This window comes from Pleurodeles waltl, chromosome 3_1 (genome assembly GCF_031143425.1).
Source record: "Pleurodeles waltl isolate 20211129_DDA chromosome 3_1, aPleWal1.hap1.20221129, whole genome shotgun sequence".
Classification (NCBI taxonomy): Eukaryota; Metazoa; Chordata; class Amphibia; order Caudata; family Salamandridae; genus Pleurodeles; species Pleurodeles waltl.
In genome coordinates, this window is record NC_090440.1 from 1835678702 (window position 1) to 1835699961 (window position 21260).

At 43.8% G+C, this 21260-nt stretch overlaps 1 protein-coding gene across 1 annotated transcript in view; it reads right to left on the bottom strand.

Moving 5' to 3' along the window:
- Positions 1 to 5846: 5846 nt before the first annotated feature.
- ANKAR (ankyrin and armadillo repeat containing) overlaps positions 5847 to 21260 on the bottom strand; it is a 723226-nt gene continuing 707812 nt past the window's right edge. The window contains exon 26 of the mRNA XM_069225913.1: positions 5847 to 7294. Within this exon, the coding sequence (XP_069082014.1) occupies positions 7050 to 7294 (245 nt within the window). The 3' untranslated portion in view covers positions 5847 to 7049. The remainder of the gene's footprint in view (positions 7295 to 21260) is intronic.

A 21260-nucleotide genomic window follows, 5' to 3' on the forward strand; every position in this document is an offset into this window, starting at 1 on the left:
GGACCAGCACTTATTGTTCTGCATCAGATAGCCTCCACTTGGTAGTTATAGCTAGGATTGTGCTTCCATAGGAAAAACATTTTTTGTTTTCCTAAATACTTTGGCACTGGTGGATGAAATTTCACAAAACTTTAAGAAAATGTGTTCTTCTACCTCAGCTCCCTCCAGGAACGTTTCTGAGTGATCCGTCAAGTGAGGGGCGAGATAAAGGGGGTGAGGGGGTGCAAAACGCATTTTCACAATTCATTTTTCCATACGAAATTTAGACACAGTTACAGCCCAAACCGGAGAGCATATTTACACCAAATCTGACAGAAAGCTGGATCTTGGTCCAGAAAACCTGCTTCATGTCATTTGCTAAAAATCTGTTCAGTAGTTTTTAGGAAACTAGGTCTCAAAATGTATAGACATTTCATGCTGCAAGGATCAGTGGAGCTGACAGGTCTCAAGTTGAGATATCATTGGGTGACAACTTAGGTCACAGTCACGAGTCCTGGAAAAAATGTAAAAGGATACCCTGTCCCCCATAGGCCTGGTGGGAGGAGGGGGTGTCCAAAATGGACCTCCCCCAGGACCAAAACACATTTTTAAATGTTACTGTGAATTTGAGGCTAATCAGTGAATCTGCTCTAAAATATTATTTTTTTAAAGGGTGGGCTCCTGCGCTTAAAATAAATATTCACCCTGGGGTGGGCCAGGGTCCAAGGGGCAGCACAAATAGTTTATATTGAAGGGGAGGCATGCAGCACCTCCTCTGACCCCACCCTCCCCCAAGGCCCCGGTGACCTCATCTCCCATGGTGATTGTGAAATAATAGCGAGGGAGCATGCACCCTCCCCCCACAAGGATTTCTGAGGTCCCGGGGACCTCATCGCCTGGGATGACACAAAATTAAAGGGGAGAGAAGTGAGCAGCCTCCATCCCTGAGCCTCCAAAGGCCCTGGGGAACCCCTCTTATAAAAAATAATGAATACTGCCTCCCCAAGGAGATGGTGGTCTCTGGGGACTCTAAAGGTTTGGGTGGGAGGCGCATGCCCCCATCCTCAATAATTATTTTTAAAAAAATAAAGAATTACCTGCTGCCACCAGCACCAAGGTTGGTGCTGGCAGGGAAGCCTGCAGAGCCGCAGGGGCCCTAGGGCTGCCTCCGGATCCCCAGTAAAAAATAAGGAACAGGGTGTACCAGGTGGGCACCAGGACTTCCAAAATAAAAAAATAATATATGAGCGGCAGGATCTGCTCATTTATTATTCATTGCTTCTTGAAAATGGGTTCTTTAAACTTTTAGTTTTGAACTTGGTGATGTCCCTAGAAGGGGCAGGGGCACTACCAAACATTTTTTCTAATGTTGTGGAGTCATGCAGGGAATGCAGTACCCCCTAGTAACATTAAAAAACAGTAAGTCTCCTTGGCAATTAATTCCATGACTCCAGGAGAGCTTACCATATTTTAAAGCGCTCCTAGCTGGACCTTTGTGCTCTTTAGTTGAAGTGCAGAGCCCACTTGTGGTGGGTTCTATGGCTGCACTTTTCAGCTTGCAAAATGTTGAAAAAAGGCTCAAAGACCCATGTTTTTTAATTAAACGTTATTACTTTTTTATGACAATCACTTTGCACTGTGTGAATTGTTGAAATATCAATTCCATTGTAATTATTGGTATTTTTTTTTACTAAGACAATACATGTGCTTTATGTATGTTGATAGCCTGACCCATCCATTCATATTTTAGTGGTTTAATCCTTTGATAAAGTAGGTAGGTATGACACCTAGGCCTTGTGCCCCACCCCCAGCACTGCCCATAGAATGGGCGCAGAGGAGGGTGTTGGAGGACTATGCTTACAAAGCAATGCATAATCCATACAAATACAGGTATTTGGGTGCTATTAATGACAGTGAACTGAGGCCTTGACATTGGACTATTTGGCACTGTTTTACACCTACGATATGGGATACTTATGAAAGGAGGATTGTTTTGAAAAGACGTTTGGGTGATCAAAAGACACTAGACAAGAACTGTGAAATGTTTTTTTGTGTTGGTTAGTGATTGGGTATCATTTGTTGTTATTTGTATTGATTTGTCATTGCTTTGTAGGCATGGTCAATAAAGTACCTGTGTTTATTGAAGGATTTTTTTGCATTTAAGTTAATTGAGTATTGACATGTTGAAAAAGATATGCATGTCTTGTTGAATTTGTATCTTTTCAAAGAGTGTTGAATGAGTGTATTGCATATTGGTGATATACTGAGTACCCGACCTTCATTCTCCATTATCAGGTCAGCCTCCCCCCACCCACCTATTTAGGGTCGAGCCTGTGAGACCATACGCTAGCGCATGCACCTTGCTTGTGAAACACTATTGTATACAGAAAGGGCTTGAAGCCCGCCCATCACTTACCATTTGTGCGCTTCACTTGTCTTTGCAGCTTCCCCAAATACTAGCACTGGCCTGCTTTGGCTGCATCACGACTGCCTCATCAGCAGTGCAATGTTACCCTCAGTTGTAGGTTTCCCACAACCCGGTTTTGTCTGGACTGCTGACAATCGGTGATTTGTGTAGCACGTGCAGATGGTTATATGATCGTGCGTATTGTGTATTTACGAGATCTATTGGCTTTGGCAATATTTTTTAACCATGTTGTATAGCTGCGTGGCCGCTGCGCAAAATCGTTGAAAGTAAAAAAAACAAAAAACTATGGTGTGTCAAGTGTTGACTGCGTCATACCGCTTTAATGTTATTTACTTTCTGTACTTTAAAAAAAAAAAAAAAAACCTTTAGCAAAGCCAATAGATCTCTTATTTGTGAGACTCATTGGCATTGCCAGTGCTTGTTTATGTAATGGCTGGAATGTAACGATAGCACACTGAGGTACACTATGAGCTCACTGAAGTGTTCCTTTCGGTGTGCTCTGTCTGATTTTGATGGGGAAATTAAGGTGGCAAATCAGTTTAAAACATAATTTCCGAAGCCCATTATGTGTTCCAGGATGTGGAGCAGTTTATAGTGAGTGACCATGATCAAGCTGTTGATAGGTTAAACAAGGTCAGCAAACACGTTTTATCCTCATCCAGGTAAGAAAGAATTTCCTCTAAGTCTTTGTCCATGCCTGTTTCAGCACTGAAGCTAGTTTGTAAAAAAAAAACAAGATGGTTGATGTAAGTTGTCAAGAGACGTCTATCAAGAACTTTCCCCAGCCAGTGTATGTTTCCTTGTAGTTTGATTGGATTTTTGTCTTTATATTAGATGTTTACATAATTGGAGTAATTGTCGCGTTTCCGGGAGTTTAGGGAAGACTCCTTGCATGTGCGAGGTGTTGGTTGTTTCGCACCATATTGGCTTGAAGAGATGGAAATACGTTCTATTAATAGTTGTTGACAACACATCGTGGTAATTATTTGTTTGAGTTGCTTTATTATTTTAGTTCATTTTCCGAGAAAATTGTGGTAAACATTTACAGGGCATTTGTCATTTTTGGAAAAAGTTTTTTGATCGGAGATTGGTAAGGTAAAAGTTTTCTCTGATTGCAGTGACTTTTAGGGTGAAAAGACAAAGAAAGTCCTGATATCAGACACATGGTGAATGCAGCAGCAGATGGTGTGTATGTGCGATGGTATCATTTATGTGTTTCACTAAAACGCTCCTGGGGTTGAGGGTGTGGTGACCTCTGCTTGGGTGTAGTTTGCTTTCACAATCAGGTTTGCTCGCTTGCACTAGTTCTTAAGACCCTGAATTTGGTGCCAATAGAAGACAGCTAAGTGGCCGGGGCTTTTCAAGGGTTCGAACCAACCTTCTTAGCTTTAAGAGGGAATCATTAATTCAGCACTGACTTAACATTCCTATATCTTATGGCATTAACTTGTTGATTAAATTATCCGTTCCTATAACTTCTTGTCGTGTTATTTTTCTTTCAATTGCATAGGTTTTGCTAGCATTATTCGTGTCAGTGAAATAGGGCATGATCTGTGTCAGATACAGTAGCAGTTCTTTTTTTCTTGCTTTTCACCAGTGTCAGCACCCTAGCAGGGCAACACAAGCACTTATAGGTACAATAAAGGTGTCTAACTAAAGGTTTTGAACGTCGAACTAGAACTTGGAGAAACCTGGATGGCGAACCATGAACAATAGTTGGAGTCCTGTCGCATATATCCTGCTCATTCTTTATATTTGAACTATCCAGTCCCAGGTTAGTTGCTGGTAAAATTTCCACACACTGCCACAGCTCCAGCAAATGCCATGAATGTCTTGGTGTGACAGTGGAGTTGCATGGCACTGACTGGATAGGACAAAACCACGTACATGAACGGTGCTCTGCCTGACATATTAGGTTCCCAGAACTTCCTAGTTCAACAGCCATCAGCTGATTCCTGGGCTGAGGCCGGAGGTCAGCGAACGATAAAGAATCTGTAGGGAGAACACAGAACCCATTAGCACCAACTTGGTCATGAAAAGCATAGAATGCCCTCTTTAGATCCTTCATCTTTGAAGATCACTCTGCAACGCCTACCGAATTTGCACGGGTGGATAAACGAAAGGAAGCATTCTTATCTCAACATGTTAAACCACTGATCTTCCCACAAGGCTTCAGCCGTGGCATCTATTTCAAGAAGTGGAAGACGCGGCCTCTAAAATCTCTTGCAAAGACATACCCTCGTGAATTCACCACTGGCTACTCTCCCCTAGTAGGATGAGATTATTCTTTTGTGCAGAGTCCTGTTCATTTACTCATAGAACTCCCTGATGCACGTAGCTATCCATCTTAGAATTGTATTTTGTAACAGCTACACCTATGGATACATTACCACTGGAGCGAAAGACCTGTCATCCCATACTGTACTCATTAGGTACGAAAAACACAGTATTACATTTTTCCCGCTGCATCGCTTCTTTCGTTCAGTTTAGGATCTTTGTTTAACTGCTTCTAAAAGCTCCTCTCTCTGTTGTGTTTTTGGAGGTCAAGGTTAGACCGAAGCAAACTTTTTTGATAGAAAGGCTGTACACTGCAATCTTGCTGAAATCACCAGAGACACTGAAGTATTTCTAGATTTGTTGAACGTTTCTAAAATATGCTCCAGCTTGTCGCCAAGCAACTTCTGTCAGCAAGAGACATGCCTTACATTTTCAGCTCGATGTCCAGCGAAAAAATAGTCAACCTCAGCCAAGAATGCACCCTCTTAGCCACCCTTCCTGTATTAGAATCAACACAGTCCTGACCTTGTTCACTGACAAGGGCACTTGAGCCTATACCATCAGCTAGTATTTGCCTTAAAGCTTATGTCTGTGCATCAGCACAATCAGTAGGAGAATAACAACTCAGTGTATGGTCATCACCTACACAGCCCTTGTCTGCAGCCACCAATATTCGATCAAAGAAAAATGACACCACAAAACGTGACAAGGAACTCGAAGGCCTACTCCAAAGCACCAGAAATATAGTAGGAAGAAGAAAGAGACAAAGAGGCCTTGGCCTAGCTATCAGGGAAAGGGAATACACATGAGCAATAAAAGAATACACCTCTAATCATATTCCAATCCACAATCAGTTGAAAACCAGAGGAATCGGTTGACGACAGAGCCTCTGTGCGGGTTAGTGGTAGCTTACAAGCACATATAGTTTTCGTGTAAGGTTCCCCCCTCCACACAGGTTCAGATCGTTATAAATTTAGATGTAGTTTTCCAGCGCAGGGTGACAAACTTCCCATGAGTCAGCAATTGGACACAACTGAACATGGGAGTAATATTACATAAACTGAAAACCATCCTCTTAATGAAATTAGAACAGATTAACTCAAAGCAAATGAGTAAATGTAATTTACATCCCAAAATTGAATCTTCAAGATTTCATTTCGGTTTTTATTTTAGTTCGCACTTATGCCTGAGTCTGTACAGAAAATAATTAGGCAAGCCTCAATGATGGTCCATAAAAAATGGGTATGATAAAGGGGCAACAAAGAGTTATTCGGGTATGTGGGAAGGAAGATTAAAAACTGTTGAGGGACACCTCATCTGGTAGCTGGGATTTCCGAGAGAGCTGGGATCGGAACCAGCAGGAAGAGGGAGAGAGTTCCACAGCGTAAGAGCAAGAAGGTTCAAAGATGAAAGGGAACAGAGGATGCGAGAAGAGCCTAAACTGGAATGGCAAGCATGGAGCTTGAGAAGAATTGTATTTTGTAAGTTTGTGCCGTTTTTGCGTCAAAAAGCGGCGCAAATGTGGTGCTAAAAAAGTATAAATATGGGCCTAAGTTACAGGACTGGGAAACCGTGGACCCATTGAAAGACTACATAGAAGAAAGAGAACTGAAGACAGAAAGAGCAAAGAGATCAGAGAAGAGAGATGTGATGCGAGGTGGCAAGGTTAAAAGGCAGATTTCAGAGGAGCACCTAAGTAGTGAGAAAGCTCAACAAATAGGGTAGAACCGTAGAATAGTGCTCAAGAGGGGCTAGGATAAGGAGAGAATGAGAGCTTAATGGCTTGGAATGTCAGAAGAGGCGAAGATTGTCACCTGGAAAGTGACAAGAGCAGGACATGGCGGAAAAGACAGATTGATGAGGCGCACGTGCATAGACAGGAACAACAAAGAATAGGGTCACGGTGGGTTAGAAGAGGAGGAGAATGAGGGTTGAAGCGGCCTGCAATGTCAGGATTTGTAACCTTGACATTGACAAGAGCAGGAAACGGTGGAAAGACAGAGATTTAAGAAGAGCTCGTGAGTAGGCGGGAAGAGCCAGCAATAGGGTAGAACTGTGGTTAAGACTGGCTACGAGAAGAACGGGAGTTTTAGCGGCCTGGAATGTCAGCAACGGACGGATATTGCGAAGATTGTAACCTTGAAAGTGACAAGAGCGGAAAACGGTGGACACGTGCATATAATTCATCAACAGGTTGAAAGTCTAGGCACTGTATCCTGCCGCTGTAATTCAGCCTGGTTTGGTGGAGTTCTCCGTTTATGTGTGCTAGTAAACCAGTGCGGTCAGAGTGTTACTCGTGCAATAAAAAAAACTTTTCAAGTCTTCGGGCTGTCTCTGGTAAAGCAGACATATTATTGCCTTTTTCTTACTCCTTGAGCTTCTGTTTCTGCTGAAAGGGCCCCGTGTTTCCAATGTGCGCCGTCTTTGGTCTTCCATGTCCTTTTGTACTCGGCACTGCTGGTAAAAGGGTGACCACTGCCCCCTTCTGGCTGCTTGAATCTTCACTCGTATGTTTTCTCGTTGAGTACACGACTGCAGATTTCGATCGAAGAATGCCATTAGTCCGGATCTCTGCATCGTATTGCAGTCCATCAGTACATTCATCGGCCCCTGAAAGGGAATGAGACGTTATTTCCTATAATTGTACGTCACAGAGACAATTATGAAAGCATATTGTTGGTTCAATGATAAAGCCTATGAAAACAAGGATGGATACTTATAATGTAGTTTAAAACATGGCCAGTGAAATGCACGGTGTGTATCAGTAACGCCACCACTTCAAGCGATACCAATTACGCTGTTCCATTCTGATGGTGATAATAAAATCTTAATGTAGTGTTTTTCACGGTATTGCACACATTTAGGAACACCATCCCAAATGTAAATTAACAGATCTTTGGGAATGTTTGTTGCTTATCCTAGTTAAATAATGGTCAAATTGTGGCAAGGCGATATGTGTTTGTATAGGCTTAATCAAAGGGCCCTATTAGGAGAGCGAGGGTTTTGGGAGGATATCCCACTCCCTGCACGGAGCGATACCTCGGGGTGCAGTAATTACTGGGAGAGACATAGCATCCTGATTATGAGTTTTGTTGTTGTCAATGACGCCTAACACTGGATATTATTAGTGTTTTGCACACAGATTTATGTAGTTTTCCTCTAACGTGAAGCGTCTTTCCCTGAACTCATTTCGCATGATTGTTCTTGGTGAAATGTGTTCAAGTTAACATCCCACAGGTGTGGGTTTTCTAGTGAAACTCCTAATCCCAGCTTGGGTGCAAAGTCCTGTTTCTGCCAGATTCGTAATACGAACTGGACTCGTAAACAGACTGCTAATTGGTATCTAGGGTTTGTGACAGCCTTGGAAGGAAAGAAGGATGATCTCAGGTAGTTGGACAAGTACAGGTTCCTCTTAGGAGGCATTTATGAGCAAAATGAATAGTTAGCAGTATTAGGCCCAAGAAAGAGGTCTATCTGTTTTAGAGTCTCTGTGACCATTGCACCCTCCCTTTCCAAAGGTGGTGGGCTGCAGAGCACTGTCTGTGAATCAACTGAAGTAAGGTCCACACAGCAGTTGTAAACGTGTATTTCGAGGGTGTCTGTCTTGTAACCTTTCAGAATCATGTTTGATCCAGAGATCTTGTGTCCATGTTAAGATGCTGAGATTAGTAGTTGGTTAGAACACACTGATCAACCTCTTGCGCATCCGCTGCATAATGCAGTCCTCGAGTAGACACACATGGAAAACTGAAATAAGATAAAATGTCTGGATAACTCTCAATATGGCATTAATAGAAACAAGGACAGCAAGGTGGCTGCAAAGAACCGTAAAGTATGAGACACATAGGACTTGGAGCTTCGAGACACTTTTGAAAGGGAGGAAGTTCAGCTTCTGCAATAGGTCAAGTGGAAGGTCTGCCGAGGGTATGTCTTTATGGTCCATTGAAGAACAACACTGACGTAACATCAACTAAACAACTAAGTTCTAGTCGATGTAATTTTATTTTTTGTGAGAAATAATTTAAGAACAGGGACAAATATGTTGCTGCTTTTCTGATCTGGGCTTCACAGAGGAAGTTCATGAAGAATGGAAGAATTGCTGCTGTAAACAAAATATGTCTAGGAGGCAGTATTAGGATGAAAGTAAGCATGGCCAGATGCTTAACATATTTATCGGTCAGCACAGTGTCTCTACTGAGGCGTCCTTTTTCATACTTATTAATACTGGATTTGTAGATTCATCCCTAATGATAGATTCAGAGGCCCTGGTCCACTTGATTTTAAAGTCATGCCTACAGCACAGGTGGACTAACCATAAAGTCTGACTCCTTGATACACGTGTAGCTCTGGTTATCACAGAGGTGAAGCTTAAGGTCTATCAGAACTGACTATTAGACAGTGTTCTCTCTTGACATCGTAGAACGATGTGTGTGGAGGATGCAATGCATGACAACTCGGTGGGAGGGTGGTTTCAACTTGCTGTGGGTTTACTACTCAATGCCAATGAGCCTCCTATGGTGAAAAATATGATTGATCTTTATTAATTGCCCGAACACTCAGAGGTTAGATACTCTTCTGAAGGTCTTGTTTGCTTTAATTTCTGATCTCCTTCTAGGGAACTCCAAAACAGCCTGGTATGTAGGGCAAATCGGATTTTATTGGGAGCTGAAACGACACAATAGTGTTGAGGCTTTGTCTTTTTCCTCTATTCTGACTGACAGCCTCTCCAGATGGGCTATGAAATGTGCCGACTGGCTATCCACCAACGTCCAATAGGACCTTTCCTAGATTCACACACCCAGGCCATGCGTATCTGGGTTGCCGCCCGCCAATGCCATACCGCCATCTAAACCCCACTGGTCCTATTATAGTTTCCCAGATGGGCCGGTGGGCGGAAATAGTGTTTCTGCCCGCCGGGGAGCAGGGCCTTAACATTGCAGCCGGCTCCTAATGGAGCCGGCTGCAATGTGGCGGTGCAGCAGCACCCGTCCCGCATTCCACTGCCCGTAATTCAGGCAGTGGAATGCGCGATGGGCTTGTGCATGGGGGGCCCTGCACAGCCCATGGCAAGTGCATGGGCTGTGCAGAGGCCTCCAGGGGTCTCCCGTGAGTCCCCCATTCCACCATTCCAGTCCATGTTTAGCGCCATGGACAGGCTGGCGGATTACAACCTCTGGGACCGCCAGGCTGCAAGCTTGTCGGAACCTGGCAGTGTCGGCGGTTGGCCCGTGGCAGCTCAGCTGCAGTCATAATGTGGCAGTCGGACCGTCACGACCGCAGCAGTCCGACCGCCACCGTGACAATGACCCCCTTAGACTCCAAAATTATTGTGCACTGTTTGATATTTATATAACTCCCTCAAAGATCCAGTGGTGGAACTGCCAGGGTTGAGAGAGTGCACTTTGCCCTCAATGCCATCCAGCCAAAAAAGATTAGGTTCACATGCCTGTCTCATGTCTTGTCCTTTGACATTTTGTCAGGCAGCATTTAGAGGCAATTCAACCACAATGAGCAAATGTTTCAAGTATGTTGGGGCACCGATCATGCTAAGGATTACCCCGGATCTTCAGGAGGATATACATAAATTACTGGTTATTTAAGGTCTTATTTATGACTTGTTGGAGTGGAAGAAATGCCATAAACTGATTCTCCTCCCCCCCAAATCAGTGGTTCCCCTCTTCTATTTAGAATCGAGAAAAGTGCTGGATTAACGTCACCTGTGCTTTGCTGGTTCTTCCAGCCGTAACTCCAGCCCAGCAGTTTGTCCACCACAGGACCACTTGGTCATAGTGATAGCCGTCCTCAACGTCAGTCATTTTCTCTGCATGTGTCCTCCAAGTAAGGCATGTAGAAAAGACCAGAGCCAAATGTTAAATGGCTCCCATGCTTAAGAAGCAAGTTTTCTCTGCATTGGAGGCACTTATTTTTTGTTCAGAGAAAACTGCTTTAGAAGTCTGTTTTTTCAGAACAAAAAAGTCTGCAGTGCGTGCACTTTAAACATGGCACCCACTTAGCAAACTTCACTGCTGTGAAGGCAGCCTCCATGGCAGTGACTCTTCACAGAAGACTTTCCCACCGGGCATACGACGATCTCTCTGTATGGTCAGGGGTGTAGCTTTAGGGTGTGTTACACCCAGTGCTTAATTTGAGCCTGTGGGGGGCACCACCATTTATTTCTGGGGGCCAGCACTTATTTTCCTGCACCAGACATTTACTGCGAGCTAAAGACAGGTATGGGAAAGAGGGTGAAAGAGAAAAACGGAAAGGCGTCACAAAAGGAGAAAGCAGAAAGCTGCAAGAGTGAGCTGAAGGGGCAGGGAGTGGCTGTAGAGGGATTAAAGAGGCCCGAGATGGCTTTAGGACTTCACTGCCTCAGTATTCGGTGCTTGCACATTTAATTGCAGCAGTTGCTTGTTTCAGAAGAGAGTTTTGAGCACCAGCATATGTACAAATTGAGCACTGGTTACACCCCCAATAAATGTATTTTGTGATAAATAGTTGGGAACAGATGCTTTTAGTCAGGTATTGTGCGGTGTCTATCTGATTTCACCAGGAATTATTACACACACTACAAACTTTTTACAAAGACTAAAAATGTTAGTTATTTCACAAAATAATGCACTTTCTCTCACTTAGCACACCTACCAATCCGCACCCCCTACCTGCCTCTGCCCCTTAAGCCCCTCACATGCGTCCTGCTTGTCGTCTAATGTATTTTAACATCCTGTGCCAGGGTGATTGTCGGAAAATCTGAAGCTAACTGCCCCCCAATCATTCTGACCAAGCTACGCCCCTAAGTATGGTGGGCGACCCTGAGCCATAGTGATGGAAGTTATCACCTCCACCCTCTAGCAGGTTGAAAGGTTGCCTGATAAAAACCTAAATAAGGCCATTGCTGTTTTGAAATATAGATCCATGCTGAATCGTTCTCAAACATATTCTATCCAGCTGAGGTGGCTACTATAAAGAAGTCTTTGTTAAAACACTGAATTTCAGTCTTACCTAATGCCATCTACCAGCGGGAAGTCATATTTATGAAGCTGGAATCTGATTAAGAATTTACTGTTTTTATCAGTATTGAGGGTTCAGGCATATCGGTTTTGGTTTCTGAATGCAATTTATTAAGTATTTATTAAATTACTGGTTGAAGTAGCCGAGTTGCATGATAAGCTGATGCTTGTTTAAGTTATGTGAATTGCTGGTGCTGTTTAAATAAAATAAACAACAGTATTTAGGTGTATTCTTTCTGGGATTCCATAGCCTAGAAAACTGGAAGGAAATCCAAAGATTGGCAAATTTGTCCCGTAACTTTATTATTGAGTGCTTTGTTTTAGACTTTAGGAGACATCAGTAGTAATGGTTGTTACATGATTTTGGACCTTAATAATCGCATACCCTGCGGCTTGGCATAAAATGCATGTTGTGAAGTAGTGTGGTAACAAAATATCGAATTTTAAATATCAACCTGAAATCAAACCTTTTAGTGCTGCTACTTGGTGTGTGGCAAGAAGGAAATTGTTTAAGATTAGCTCTATGAATTGTTAATCCATAACAGAATCACAACTCTCTTACATTTCTGTTGTCAATCTATTAACACCTACGGGTCTATTCACAAACGTAACTTGTGGGTAACTTACACGTACAGGTTTACTCTTCCCATTTTAAGAAACGTTACTACTTTTTGCTATTCACAGAATTTGAGTGTGAATTTACTCAAAAATGTACACTTGCATGTCGTCCCATGCCCTCAATCAAGGGGTAGAACCAAATTTCCGTATGTAAGTAACTACTGCCAAAAAGAAACAGTAGTAAGGCCAGCACCACACATGGGCAGCTACTAATACTTCAGTCACCTTCCATAGAAAATAATGGAAGTAGGGGCCTAAAATAAAACCCTATAGAAAATAATATTAAGCTATTTAAAATGGTTACAACTATAAACACATATAATTTAGTGTTAAAAGACATACAAATAAAACATTTACGATTTAATTATGACAATTTTAAAAGCCTTAGAACAAAATAATTAGTGGAACCCTACATCTTAATAAAATATACTTTTACTCAAGTTGGCGTGGTCTGCTCCATTTCGGGGCGACGACCCAGGTGGCACTTGTGAGTAGATGCTTGCCACTTATCTGCTCTCTTACACTCCAGGGCTGTTCCCCTTGGGCCCGCCTGAGATTTCTGATTAACTAACTTTCTGGACTGTGGTGGTCTCCCACACCGGATTTGGATTAAACCTGTTATCACCTGCAGTTCCTTTACAATTTCTACATGTACCTTATAGAGCACAGGTTCCAAACAATCAGTTCTCTAGTTTAAAATTGTCAACTGGGCAAACACACACAGTTCTCTGCTTCCATAAAACTTTCACAGTGCTGCTGAGGGCCCAGTAATTGTCAAGAGTCGGTATCAAATGTAGGCATCGGCCACAGGCGGTGAACCAAGCAAAATCATTCTGCTTAGTGCATGATTCCTATGCTTCTTTACAAAAGCTGGATTCTGGAGGTGAGTGTAGCCTGGCTGCCCAACATGGCGGTCGTGACTCCTTAGTGCTCCAGTCATACCCCAACAATCCTGACAATATTCTGGGTCACGCTTGCCTAGCAGTCATTAACACGCATGGTATTTTGCTGTCTCAAGCCTGGGAAGCGGGGGACGAAGTCAGAAGCATCCAACTCCTTGCTCCCTCTGCCCCACTTACTGGTGGGTGGCCATTGAGTGAGTGGGGGCAGGGTACAGCAATGCACAATAGGGGCGCGGCAAAGGCAGTATACTCCTTAGAAAAGACATCCAGACAGGGGAACGGGTTGGGCCCTGAATATCTTCGATGTCTTTTGTTCCCTCCTTCCCCATTTGTCCCAGAAGACAAAGCTTGCCTTGTTGCAGGATGCCAGTGGTGCTCATTGAGTCTGAGCTGGACAGAGCCTGCCTCCCACAGGTGGGAGACCTTGCAGCCAGGATGCGAGGTGACCTGGCCCCATGGAAGCTGCTCTGACATAGATCCTGACTCGTGACCTTCTCCACCCCCTTTTATTGTCTTGGAGATGCTTTACGCACCTGGGCACCACACTAGGGGAGGGCCACTGCTGCCAAAACCAGACCTAAATGCCATCTTTCACCATGAGGTCAGCAGAAAAGCATCATCACAACAGTTGGCTGTTTGTTCTCCTCTGTGGGTACAGAAGTGAGGCAGGCTACAACAGAATGCCTTGGGCACAGCGGTGAAGGAGGGGCTTCAAACTATTTAAATGACTGACCATCTCTGGATGCAATGCAATCACCTCACTTTATAAAGGGGCCCGGCACCCTTGAGGCGTCCTGTGAGTGGGCTGGAGGGTCGGCTGCAGGTCTGAGCTTGGAGTGGACCCATCAGCCTGAGTACAGTTCCACACCATCTACCCCAGAGAACTGTCTTCCTCCTGCATCTGCCTAATTGACTATTTCCTTCCACTAACCCACCTGTCCCTCCTGACGTTCACTAAATGTGCCTCATATCTCCACCCTGACTGCTTGAATGTTGAAGTCGTGGTGGGGATGAAAAGCTCCTTTCATGAGAATATTGATCAGTTCACAAGCCCGGTAGGGGGCCAGACTATGACCCAGTGCGGCCGCAGTAGACCCCATGGGTGAGCCCACATTCAGAACAGAAATCGTGCTAGTGCTACGTGGCTCCAGAGAGGCATTGAAGAGTAGGATGGATGACGTGGGGTCCAAAACTTTGCTTCTACGACAAAACATTTGCAAGGTGGCGCAGTGCACAACAGAGGTCCAAGCCAGAGACTCCTCAGTAGAAGTTGACTGACACCTCCTCAAGGAACTTTTCTAAACTCTGTAAGGCTACACTACAGATGGAAAGGAGAGTGGAAGATGCAGAGGGTCGATCCCGGCACAATAATCTGCATCTGGTGGGGGTCCCGGAAGATTTAGAAGGGAACCACCCTGAAACCTTTTTCTCTGACTGGTTTAAATATTGTGTCCCAACACAGGAATTGTCCTTGTGCTTCATCATTGAGAAGGCACACAAGGCCCTCAAACAGAAACCACTCCCTGGCAACCCCAGCACCTTGTTATACTGAAGTTCTGAACTATCGGATTAGGTATGCTATCCTTAGGGTGGCCTAGACCCAACAAAACATCTTCCTGATCATGATTTTTCCAGACTTCACCACAAGAGTTCAGCAACAACAAAATCCCTTTGCCACAGTCAAAGGTAAAATGAGGGCAATACATATCACCTAAATGCTCCTGTATCCAGGAAAAGGCAAACCCACTTCTTCAATACAGTGGAGGACACCTGGCTGTGGAGAGAGGAGCGAGAGAGAGCTGTGATCCTGGCCCAAGGGGCCACAAGCCGCTGTAGGTGCCAATAACCTGGTGGATGGTACCTTCCCCTAGACCGAGACGACAATGAGGGCGAACTAAGGGCCAGATTTACTGTAAAGTGATGCAGCACTGTGTCACTTTAGAAACGAAGGGATGTGCCATATTTATTAGAATATGGCCCCTGTGCTGGCGCTAAATTGTGCTGCAAGCGCCAACACAGGCGTCCTTGCACCATCGTGCAAGGATGTTTGCGTTGAGGTGTTTGATTGCTTGTGGGAAGGTGGCCCTTCCTGCACATAAACAATCAATAACTCCTCCTTGTAAATACAGCGCAGGGCATAGCGCCACCGGAGTATCACGAAACGTGACGCCCCTGTGGCACTAGGGGCCCATAAATTTGCACCTGTGTTTGATGCCCGCAGGAATTGTGGCTGAGACAGAAATGAGGACTCCTCAGCATCTGAGAACCACAATTTCAATCTTCAGAATCTACCCAGAGCTGAAAGGCTGAGTGAACAGCTACATGGGACAGCTCCATCCCCTCAGGCATGTGGGCACGAGGATGGATGACATCCCACCCTCCATGACCAAATCCAATGAGGGGTATTTAGTAGTGTGTGATTAATGGACTGCTTAGGCAACAGGTAGTCTTAGAAGAATGATGTTACAGGGTGAAGCAGGAAAGTGGGAAATTAGTGACTAAGCCAAGCCTTCCTAGTTGTTTCAATTAGAGTTATTGGTTATGAGGTAAAGTGTTTAGGGCAATAGATGCATTAGTTATGGAAGTATAGGGTGTGAGGGAGCTGGCTCCTTTGAACTTAGCAAATTAGATGTGACAGTATTAGCGCTTAGCGCAGGAGAACTTCAACTCTACGCACTGCAAGAGGTGGCCAAACATTAGTTCACCCAACACCTACAGAATTATGACGTGGAATGTTAACAGGCTATTGGGTAAACACAAAAGGGGTGCTGTCATGCAAACTGTAACGAAGCCTAAGCTGAAGTTTTACTGTTACAAGAGACCCATCTATTAGTCACAAAATACAACTTTCTGGGCTGTCAAGGCTACAATAGGGTAAGCCACGCCTGATACTTCAGAAGATCCAAAGGAATAGCGATTCTCCTGCATAAGTCCTTCCCTATTGGTCACATCCAAAACACACACTGACGACTGGGGATGCTAAGTAGTACTAAAGGGAATGGTGAACAGAACCCCCTGGATTATATGCAGTATATACACCCATCACTCCCCCCGCACTGATTAATTCAGCACTCAAAACACTCTTGTCTGTCCGCCTCAATACCACTCAGGGGCTGACAATTGTTGAGGGAGACTTCAATGCAGTTATGCTTCAGACCATGCTCTTGGGCTCCTCGTCGGTAGCCCCACCCAGTGATTCTCTCTGCTTGGGCTGAGTCGCTGGGATTAAGAGATACATGGCATACATGACATCCAAATGATACAAATTTGACATTCATCCCGCTGATCTGTACAGAAGATAACCAGGTGATTACAAACTCCTTTAATATCGCTTCAGCCTTTGCCCAATACTTGTATCGAGTACATCTCCCTCCAGCTACCAAGACTCTTGTCCTATAAGTAATGATTTACCCCTGCCAACTGTTTCCATAGAGGAGTGTGCTAAAATGGATGCCCTGGTTACCACTGCCATTGTGCCGCCCATTCAGGAAACTCCAGGGGCCCCAAAAGGCGCTTCTAAAAGAAATACGCTTCCATGGTGGCACTTTCATTCTTGAATATGTATGAAGAGGTGGTCAATGATGGGGCATTCTCATGGCTCCTCCAATTGGCCACCATTACGGCAATTCCTAAGACATATAAAGCCCCAGATTGTGTTCATCCTACAGGTCGATATTCTTGATTAATGTAGAATAGAAAATACTTGCAAACGTGCAGGCTAATCATTTAGCATCAAAAATCCCAACCCTGGTTCACTCAAACCAGAGTGGCTTTATGCCCGGCCTGGGAACCAGACATTGTTTGCGGCATGTCCATCTCACACTCAGCAAAAGGCTGGAACTATGCTGCCCAGCAGCCTTCATCCTTATTGATTTTGAGAATGTATTTGCTATCATTCGCTGGCCCTTCTTAATGTTGACACTCTGAAAGATGAACTTCAGTCCTTGCTTTCTGGCCTACGTTTCAGCCTTGTATGCTGCCCCAGGGGCATAAGTCAGAATAAAAGAGGTGCTCTCTTATCTATTTGAAATACGGAGAGGGATCCAACAGTAATGCCTTCTTTCTCCCTTCCTCTTTTTCTTGGTGATGGAGCTCCTGGCTACATGGATTTGAGCAGATGCACAACTTGAGAGATACTGCCTGCCTGAATGACTGGAGGACAAAATATCCCTCTATAAAGAAGGCTTGCTGCTCTACATATTGAACCCAGATAGCTTATTGCCAATGCTACAGAACATACTATGGATCTATGGGGAGGCATCTAGCCTGGAGGATAATTGGCATACGTCCACCTGTATACAGATAAGGGGCAGTAGGCCACAGCCCACTTTATGTGCCCCATGCAAATGGTGGATGACCATTTCAGGTATTTGAGCATTACAGTCACTGTGCAGCTGGAGGGGGCCTGGAGCCTTAACTTCTGTCCCATGATACAGGCATGCAGCAAGGACATTGAAGCCTGGTCCAAATTGCTGCGCTCAACGATGGGGCACATTGCTTTATACAAAATTATCATGCTCCTGTGCTTCCCATATGTCCGGCAAAATTATCCTCATGCCCCAACAAACTTTTTTCTTAGAAGTAATAGTCATGTGGCCAGATCTATCAAACATTTTGGGCTGTTTGCCATCGCAAAAATGCATTTTGGTATGTAACAAGTCCACTTTGAGATTCCGTAACTTGTTACCGAATCGCAAATTGGATTTACAACCACATTCCGCTTTGGTATTAGGAAGGGGCGTGTCAAGGGCGTCCCTGCCTAATACCGAATCAAAGAGGTATGTATGATTATTTTGTGACCATGAATGCGGTCGCAAAACAATCGCAGTTACCACCAATTTCAAATTGGTGGTAACCCATTCGCAAAGAGGAAGGGGCCCCGAAGAGACCCCTTCCCCTTTGTGAATGCATGCAAAAACGTTTTTTAAGAGCAGGCAGTGGTCCCACGGAGGTAGGTCCATTTGCGAGCCCTTGCGAATTGCAGTATGAAACTCCTGGAGTTTCATACATTCCAATATCGATTACTTAATTGCGATTCGCAAAACATCACAATTAGGTAATTGCTATTGTATCTGGCCCATGGTCACGACCTCCCTGATCTATAACTGTAATATTGGGCTACACACATGCTAATAAAGGGGAATGGATATTTAGGGGTAGATTGGATCCAGTCATCCGTTTAGAACTCATCTCCTTAGAACACCATGGTTTTATGAACCTGTTGTAAGCCTTTGGCCCACCTCCACTCCCTCCCACAGATCACCCGCCTCCATCTGCTGTGCTGGTGCGAGGGGCTAAAATATATACACCGTTTAGATGAAACAACTAGCCTGACCTCTCTGTGGCATGGGTCACAATTACCCCATGTAACACGACTGCCCATATTCAAAAGCTGGGATCTCATAGCTATATCCACCGAGGGCAACGCGTGGGATGGATACCATATCATGACCTATAACCAATGTACAGCCGATTTTAACAAATTCCAGTTCTTTAAATATTATCAACTATGTCAGACATTGGTAGCTCATGAGAATATGCCTTTAAAAGTCCTTGAGTTTAACCCCTTAGAGGCTAAACTAGTACTAGAGTACCAGGCCCCGGGATAATTTCTAGATTATATAAATCTCGCCTATAGAACACGCAGGAAGGGGAAAAATCAGCATGGGAATCAAGTTTTTGGGAACTTTATGATGACTGGTGGGAGAGGATCTTACGCCAGGATCAATGGCCATTCCATCAAACTTTAGAGCAATACAATTTACCTCCCTAGAGAGGGTTTACTACTGTCCAAACAAGTTATGGAAGCTGGGACGGACAAGAAACTCAAAATGTATGAGATGCAGGACCTCAGGTCTCCTTTTATCTTGTAAAAAGACAAACTGGCAAACATTTGACAACATAATAGCCGGGGCAAAGCAGAAGCCCCGGACCGCTGCCCCCAGGGTGGCGATACTGGATATCATAGACAGGTGGGCCCCACCAAACCAGAAAGGACCCTGGTTGGAACTGGCTTTTTGGTAGTTAAATGTGACATAGCCCGACACTGGAACCCAGCAGCACTCTCTCCAGTTAATGATTGGGTAGATGGTATGAATTACCGCACCAGGGCAGAAGATATGATATAGAAGTGGAGAGGTTATCAGTGGGAGTATATAGAAAAATATGGTGCCCATGGACTTCATATCAAGACCGTTATGGTCATATATGGGATATGGTTGAGTGACCTTTTTTATGTACTTGATAGGACAAGGTGCATCATTTGCAATTGCACAATCCTGAATGTAATCCACTGTCTCATGCTTTTAATGTTGGTTTGATCAGGAAAACATAAAATTGTGTTATCTGAAAAAAAAAAAATGCTGAACTGCGCGTTCAAAGCTTTTAATTAGCTTATTAAGGTTACCGCATTATTGAATTGAGGTAGAAGTTAAGAAGGTCAGTAGGGGGGACTGTAGGGCTATCAGGTCTGTAAAAACTAAACCTGTGGAGTGGGAAGAGCTGAAGAATAACTGAAATACTAGAGTATCTGCCTCTGAAGATCCCATAATGAGTCTTACAGGGAAACCGAGTGGCAGTCGAAGATAATGCATCATTTTGAGAGCTCAGGCTGTGATTTTTGTGCATCAGCCAAGTGATACTAGCCAGTGACACAAATGCACGGTAATCAGGGGGGGTCTGATTTGAGACAATGTTATCCATAAATTGACACTGGCGTCATGATTTGTATGTTCTGCTAGTTTGGGGTTTATCATTACTTAGCAAAATTACGATTTTGGTTTTTTTGCAATATGATATTTGTTAGCTTTTTATAGATGTTGTGGTAGAAGGCACAGAGAGGCAATGCCAAAGGGTATTCTTTGAACATAAATAACACTTTAGGCAGCACCTTCGGATTATCAAAAAGTGAGTAGAAAGTCATTTTGGCATTGTACATCTTATCTTTACAATTTTTACTTGTTCTTTGAACGGTACGTTTCTTAGCAACGGCAAGGTGTGGGGTAGACTTTTTTTGATGATGCTAATACAACGCATACATAGCTTGGAGGGGGCAACATTGTGTATCGTTTGCCAAACTGAAGTGATAAATTAAAGACTGAAGTTTCTGAGTCAGCAGAGAGTAGTACTGTAAAGCTTTAAGTACAGAACTAGAAACGCCAGTCCAACGTTTGATTATAGTGTGGGGTATGATCATGGTTGCATTAACCCAAAGAAAGGTGGCGGGAAAGGCACTGATAATGGAACTAGGGTAAAGGGAAAAGGGTGAGGTTACAGATACATCTGAAGCACAGATTAAATCAGATGTGTTGCCCAGACAATAGATGGGTTGTGACACTAATTGATTTAGGCCAAGAAAGTCTAGATTATTCAAGAGGTTATGGGTAGAAGTTCGAAACAGATTTTAAGCCAAACCGTTAACATCGCCGATGACCAAGACATGCTTTAAGGACACAGTCTGTGGAGTAACCAAGTACTAGAAGATATTAGTAAACACTGGGCATGAAGGGACGTAAATAGGCCCCAATATCATATAGGCAACATGAAGGGTGCAGCAACAATCATTTCAAAAGAAGTGAAAGTACCGATTTAAAGAGGGCAGTGGCGATGGCAGTCGTTGTAGATTAATGGTATCCCCCACTTCTGCCTACAACATGAGTCTTCATAGTTATGAAATATCCTGACTTGATGTCACACATTATATTGTTAGCTGGTGGGTGTACTGAATTAGAAAGTTTTATGAAGAATGTCTGCGCATATATTTGCATTATCTAGTAGCGTTTGGCGAGCACAAGCAATGACATAGTAAAATACAGAGACAATTTAGAATAGTAAAAAATAAAATGGCATCCGATGAGTAATTCATCTATTAAATTTAGGGAGAATACAAATCTCAAACTCCAACTTCCATGTACAAGGTAAAAAACAAAAAAGTCCTCTATCTGTACAACGTTAGCACTGCCTGAAATTCATGAATTATGTAGAGGAGGGAGCCACAGTATTACAGCTTGAACTTACAATGACTGTATGCACATTCACTCCTTGGAA